The sequence below is a fragment of the Glycine max genome, chromosome 16 (genome assembly GCF_000004515.6).
Source record: "Glycine max cultivar Williams 82 chromosome 16, Glycine_max_v4.0, whole genome shotgun sequence".
In the NCBI taxonomy this organism is placed as follows: Eukaryota; Viridiplantae; Streptophyta; class Magnoliopsida; order Fabales; family Fabaceae; genus Glycine; species Glycine max.
This window is the reverse complement of record NC_038252.2, coordinates 30,232,508-30,239,992: the sequence shown is the minus strand read 5'-3', so window position 1 is coordinate 30,239,992 and position 7,485 is coordinate 30,232,508. Positions and strand designations below refer to the sequence as shown.

Here is a 7,485-nt window from a genome sequence, read left to right as displayed (position 1 = left end):
AGTAAAAAATAATTTTTAAAACAAACATATAATAAGCAGTGTTGAATAAGTGTCGGTATTAAAAACATGTCCAATACAACGACACTTCAAACAAGAGAGGTGTTCGCACTTCACAGCTTATCCATCTCCTAATCATGAAGCTGCTCCGTTAGATTTATCCCAACCTTAAAGTAAGGCTGCACTTACACTTCGTTCATAATCAACAGTCCTATACTTTGTTCTGTGAGCTTGCCATGATTTTATTATTATTTAGCCAATGATGTTCAATTGCATCAGGCAAAAGAGTAAGCAGAAACAACTAAGCAACAGACATATTTGTAATCATCTGTAATCCAAATATCTATACATAGAAAGTACAGCAATGTTCTGCCCAAGTTCTATATTCATTTATCTTTATAAGCAAGCAGCTTACTGAAGTATTCTACCTATTTGAAGCAAAGGAAGATGCCAGCAAGAGAAAGTGTAAGTAATCAATGAAACATTCCAAAGGGATCTCACTCAGGTTTTTTAATTATATTTTGTATAACCACAGTCCTTGCTCTCCTTATCTGTCGACAGCATTTATCCGCATGAGTACTTAAATTCTCCATAGTCTCTGAAAATGCTTCTATTTTTTTCTTAATCTCGTCGATTGCAAACTTCATAACATCCTCATTTTTAATGGCAAAATCAGCATTCTGCAATAATGATTCTAGAACTCCCTCCAATTTGTTGACAAGCACTCGAATGTTGTCTAAGTCCTTCAATGAAATGAAAGTACCAATCTGCATTGAGCTGATCACTTCCCGCTGTCCCTTTAGAGCTTTCTCATAGCGCTTGAAGAGAGAGTTGCACCATTTTCCTACTGACCCTATAGGAACAGCCAATGCAGCAGCCAAGGCTGTCACAACCGGTGGCGCCGCAACAGAAGCCGCCACAACTGAGAAAATCAACACAGAAACAAAAGCAGCCACAAAAATGACATTTGACACTCTCTTCCATGTCTTGAGGGATTTCAATTTCTTATCGAGCTTTCTCTTCCTGATTTGCAATTTCTGCAACATTGATGCCTGCTGCGCGTAAACTGATTGAAACAACAAATAAAACTCTTCAGTAAAGGGGTCCCTGGCATCCTTAAACTTCTTAAGCTCTTGCAATGTCTTCACATAAGTCACCCCGTCAGCCCCATTTTGCCCCTCTTCCTCAAAGTAGGTAACCACTGACTTGACTATCATCTGGTTTTCGCGTGCCCTCCTCAAGCATTTCTCAAGTGAGTTACAGAACTCCAATGTTTGGAGGCTATTATTAAAGTAATCATTCACCAAGGAGAACAATTCTGAGTTGCCCCATATATCTTTCTTGCAATCCAAAATAACTTTGACTACTTCCTGGTTCATCTCAAGAAGACTATCAGTCATTTCTCTCAGTGAATCAAAAGATAAGGATCTAACCTCAACCCCATGAGCTAGGGAACTAATCACCCTATTGGTATGCTCCTGAATGCTCACATCAAAGGATTGCAAGTTTGGATCTTTAACACATGCAGCTTCATAGGAGCTCAAGTCAGCAGCATACAGAGAATGAGTACCCATTTTAATTGGTGTTGGGGATTCAACACTAAACATCTTGCTGGATTGCCCTCCCATCTTGATAGCTCCGAAATACAAAGATCAAATGCAGCTTCTAAAATTTAGGATCCAAAATATTAAAAAAAAAGTCACTCTTTCCTTTCCTCCTTTTCACACCAATCAATCACAATTAGTCCTAAGCCTCAGCAACTGTGCCCAAAATTAGTAAATTTCAGAATTTAACAAGATTGTGCTCAACTGGATTCATGGATAGCTAGAGGAATGAGAAAAAAAGATGCGTTGACTTAGGTTAGATCCAGTTGAATTGACTACAAACTATGAACACCCAAATGAAAGTTGCAATTTTTATGGTTGGTTACCTGAGATTCAGCTGAAGTTTAAGACTAAGTTGGTGCCACTCATTCTGATTCCTTCCCCCAAGAGCAGAAATAGAGACTGATGCCCAATTGAGGAAAAATTGTGATACTCTTCAGAAACTTATTGCTTCAACTCAAGCTTTGATTTTGAAGAGGAAGAAGTGCTATTTAGATGTGAAGATTGTGTCTTGGATTGAGAACCAAGGTTGCTTCAGTGGCTTGCAAAGTTGCAAACTTTGATGGAGAAAGTCAAAGCAAACAAGGGAAGGAGGAAGGAAATCCAGAATGAAACGGCATGGTCTTTGAATCTTATGCAGTGTTGTGTTGTGTGGCAGAAGTGTTTTTGGGGGACAATTGAAGATAAAATTATGAATATGGGTATTTTTGTTTTTAATACTTCCTCTTTTTTAATATATTGGTTTTCTTTTTTGGGTGCAGAATAATGAATTCATTACTATTTTTCAAAATATTGAGTATAAAATTGACTGAAAAGAATATCATGTGAGTTTGACTAAATTAGTGTTTTTATTAGACTTTAATTTTAATATATTAATATTATTATTGCAAAGATTTTTATATTATCAAGTAATTTAAAATTACTTTAAATGTGATTTTTAAAATTACTATTATATTATTTAATTATTATTAATTAAATTTAAATTTTTATTTATTGTTAAGATAAAAAAGTTTACATAACCAATTAATTAAAAATTATTCTAAATATAAATTTGTAATTAATTATTTCAAAAGATAATAAATTTACTACAATTGATAACTAAACAATAGTATAAAAAACCCCTCATACATTTAATACATTTCAATTAAATTCTTTGAATTATATAATAATTTATAGCTAAATAAGAATTTAACCTATTAAGATCGATTTAGTTGAGAAATGTTGAGATAATTTGTATGAAATCTCATGTTCAAATTTCATTATTATTATTATACACTAAAAAAATAATATTTTTAATTTTATTAGTATATTTTAATTAAATTTTTTATTATATAATTTTAAGCATATTTTAAGTTTTAAAACAAGTTTTTTATCCCCTTTTATGTTTCTTTGAAAAAATAACAAAAGATAACTTCTTTCTTTAGCTTTACTCAATAACAACTCACTTTACCTTGTGATTAGTAATGGTCATTTGAAAATTTATATTTCATTTAAAGTTTTTAAATACAAAATATAAATATAAATAAGCTTATTTAAAGTTGAAAAATTGTATGAATTCATATTTCATTATCATAATATTTTCGTGTATTAATTCAAGCACATATATAAATTTAACACTTTCATATGAACAATGCAAGTAGATAAAAAAATATTATTTAAATTTATTTTTATCGTACTACACATATATAGTTTTAATTTGATCTTATTTATGCTTTCATAACTTTTCTCTTGTTCCTTGAATATATTTTCCTGGTCAAAGTCAAAGTTCAACGGTAGACTTTTTCTACCTGGAAATATAAATGAAATGTAATGAAAGTTGAACCAAGGTGGAATCCTCGGAGATGTTTCCTGTGTTCACATGACCGATTCAAATTGCCACTGAATCAACCATTTACACACGTATGATTGATGAATATACAGAATGACCATCAAACGACTTTTAGATTTCAATGGTGATATAATGTAAAATATTTTTTATAATTTAATTACAAATTAATTATTAAGTGTGTGAATTAATTAGTATTGATTGTTCTAATTTAACCAATTGTTTCAAATTCAAGTCTTACTCAAACATCTGGAGCATGTGGTGGATATGATTGATGAATATACAGAATCAGACGATCAAACGATTTTTAGATTTCAACCATTAACAAATTAAGAGTTTAATGGTGGTATAATGTAAAATATTTTTTATAATTTAATTATAAATTAATTATTAAGTGTGTGAATTAATTAGTATTGATTGTTCTAATTTAACCAATTGTTTCAAATTCAAGTCTTACTTAAACACCTGGAGCATGTGGTGGATATGATTGATGAATATACAGAATCAGACGATCAAACGACTTTTAGATTTCAACCATTAACAAATTAATAGTTTAATGGTGATATAATGTAAATATTTTTTATAATTTAATTACAAATTAATTATTAAGTGTGTGAATTAATTAGTATTGATTGTTCTAATTTAACCAATTGTTTCAAATTCAAGTCTTACTTAAACACCCGGAGCATGTGGTGGATACATAGTATAAACTCTTTTTAAATTAATTTTTTTTTAAAAAATATAAATTAATTTTAATACACAATACAACATTTATTTAAATTTGTTTTGTAACATTGTTATTAACACATTTGATTTTCTAAAGGGGTCATGAAATATCACCACCAACTTCAATCCATTGGATTCATCATGGAATTGATTATAAGTTTGAGTAAGGATATAAACAAGTCAAAATTAACATGTGAATCCTTTCCGCCCAATCCAACTACATTTCAACAAGCTAGGTTAGATCATTGCATTAAGTTGACTTTTTTTTTTAGAATTTAATTATTAATTGGATTAAATAACAAGTTTATGAGTTTCAACCAAAACAAAACTTGATCCGACCTGATTAAGTAATTATATATAAAAATAAAATACAAACTAACCAAATCAACTAAGTAAAAAAAAACTTATTAACTACTTTAAATATCATTTTAATTTTTTATTGATTTGATTATGACAATTTTAAACTGTCAAAAAAATTGTACTTCAAACTATAAAATAAAAAGTCAAATTCTAACAATAAAAAATTATCTCAAATTACGAATATCTTATTTCATATTTGACTCCATATGTAGAATGACTAAAAATAACATTGAGTGTGTTTGGATGAAGAAATTTAAAATTCTGAGAAATTTTAAATTCTAAGCATTTGAAATATTTCAATTGAAATTCTTTTATTTTCAAAATTTTGTGTTTGAATAAAAAAAATTAAAATTATCAAGATGAGAAAAAGAGAAGATATGGTTGGTGTGTTAGTTATATTTGTTTCTGTATGCTCACACTCGATCGATATTTATGGAGCTAAGACGGTATTTCTTGAAAAAGACTGTAAAAAGAGAATTTTAATTTCTCACATTTTAAAAGAAAATTGAAATTTCAGATTTTTAGTTATTTAAAATTCTGTTTTAAAATTCTAAAATTTTAAATTCTTCATAAAAAACATTCAAACAATAAATTCTAAATTACAAAAATTCAAATTTTCTGATAAATTACTTTCCTCAGTTAAAATTCTGTGTCCAAACACACTTGATTTTAAGGAACTAAAAAAATAATTACAAATTTAAAGAACTATAAAAGAAACAACAACTCAAAGAAATTAAAAACATATTTAAATAGTGACGAAACATACTTGAAGTAGGGGGAGACATGAATTTTTTTAAAAATTACTTATATATTAGTGTTTGTACATAAGATTAGCACCTTCAATTTTTTTAATGTAATGATATAAATGAACAAGAATGAGCAATAAATCAAACGAACTTGAAAATAATTTAAAACTCAATTTATACTAAAAATTGAGTTCATTAATATATATAGTTCATCTCATAAATCGACTCGATGTATATATGTATATATATATACCCTCACCAGAATTCCCCCCTTGCACCAACCCCCTCCACTGACACACTCCCTCCGATGAAGCCTTTGTCCGCGGTGAAACCACCGTCATCGACATACAAAAATTTAACACAAAGAAACCATCCACAACATAAAAGGTGGTGGTGCAGCACACTGAGGAGATCTACACGCAGAAGCATGCAAGTCGATTCGCTCTCTTCACTTATTATGATGGGTGGCAGTACGGTGCAACGCGAATGATAGGGGGGCAGTGCAATGCAGATGATGAGTGGTAGTGCGGCGCGTTGCAGATGACTAGTAGTGCAGCGTAGCACATATGATGTTGTCTCCTCCACAAGGTCAAGAAAAGTCTTGCAATGCGGCGCCAAGGATGGGTTTGCTGTGAGGTCCTAAGCAACGTGCAAGGAGGAGGTTGAGCATTTATTTTTTTTAGACATCTTTGCAGAACAACCTTTCCAGAAAATGCAAAAAAAAAATAATGTATTCCAGAAAAATCTTTCCATGAGTATATTTTTATACTTGAAAAGTCTTTCTAGAAGTTAAAGAAAAGAGTATATTCCATAAATATCTTTTTAAAAGTATATTTTTATATTTCTAGAAAAGTTCTAGAAGTAGTTTTTTTATTTTTGGAAAGATCTTTCCAAAAATGTAAAAAAAAAAATATTATAGGAAAACCTTTCTAGATATATTTTACTTCCGAAAAGGTTGGTTTGGAAGTAAACAGATATATTTTTAGAAAAACCTTTTCGGAAGTGTTAAAAAATAGTGTAATCTAAAATGACCTTTTCATGATAGGGTCAGGTTTTGTACCTTGCTTTCCATGATTGGGACTTGCTTGGGAGAGGTAGGGGTATTTGTGTTTGTTCAAATCTCTTGGGAGGTGCATGAATCAATTGCCTTTGCAAAGCTGTACGAAGGCCCAAATTAAAAAAGCTCATCCATCACCTTACCCACAAAAAGCTCGCTGTCTTGGTCCCCAAATTATTTTTTCGTTTGGCTTTTGATCCCTGTGGTTAAGTTTTTCTGTTAAAGGATAATTTGTGGAAAAACAATTCTGACTGCCTGTAACAGTCATAAATTGCTAGGTGAAAACATTAAAATGCACTGAACTATTTGGGTTAAATAATTTGGTCCTTGTATTCTTATCTTTTTAATTCTTATAATTTGTATTTTAATTCTCTTTTAATTTTTATAGTTTGAGAATGATATTTTTAATTTTTATAATTTATATTTTAATTACCTTTTAATCTTTACTATAAAAAATATAAAAATAATTAATTATAAATTGATTATAAATGATCAATTATTTTTTTATTACAAATTATTGTACGATAGATTAACTATGAATCATTTGTTAATATTTTTATAGATAATTATAATTGATAATATTATTCATATTTTAATAATAAAAATTAAAAAAATTACTTTCAAACTATAAAAACTGAAAACATAAAAAATCATAAAATTATAATCATCAAATAAATAATTTAACCTTATTTTTTAAAATTTTACATCATTGTACCCGTATGGTCATATCTCAACCTTATTTTTTAAAATTTACCCATATGGCCATATGTCGTCTTGCAATTTGAACATATGTCGCATTCATTTCACAGGAGTAGTTGAAGTCTCGTGAACATAATGTAACCTTTATTCTATCTCCCTAGGCCCAGACGATAAACAATAAATAAAAAAAAAAACAAAACAAAAGAAAAGAAAAAATGCTTTGAAATAAGGAAGAGGGTTTAAAAGTTAAAACTTGTGTCGACGGCACCGATTGTTCCTGAACCCTTCCTCCTATTTCTCTTTTTAGCTCTGCGCATGTTGTTCTTGGCATTGCGGTTTTTTGTTATCTACGACATCGTTTTGCCTGCAACATTTTGGGAATCGTTCTGTTCCTGTTTCCGCTCCACCAATTCCTTCTTCTTCAACATCGTCCAAGTTCCCATCTTCATTGTTCTCCCCATGCCCCATATC

At 29.8% G+C, this 7,485-nt stretch overlaps 1 protein-coding gene across 2 annotated transcripts; it reads right to left on the bottom strand.

The window, feature by feature from the left end:
* Positions 1-237: 237 nt before the first annotated feature.
* LOC100786579 (UPF0496 protein At2g18630) lies at positions 238-2,295 on the bottom strand. Of its 2 annotated transcripts, none has more exons than XM_014769178.3 (2): positions 1,928-2,295; positions 238-1,821 (listed from the first exon to the last, which is right to left on the bottom strand). In XM_014769178.3, the coding sequence occupies exon 2, from the start codon at positions 1,623-1,625 to the stop codon at positions 495-497; it is 1,131 nt and encodes a 376-aa protein (XP_014624664.1). In that variant the 5' UTR covers positions 1,626-1,821; positions 1,928-2,295; the 3' UTR covers positions 238-494. The 2 variants fall into 2 exon arrangements, with proteins under 2 accessions (XP_014624664.1, XP_014624665.1); XM_014769179.3 differs by having other exon boundaries at positions 238-1,757.
* Between the last annotated feature and the right edge of the window lie 5,190 nt (positions 2,296-7,485).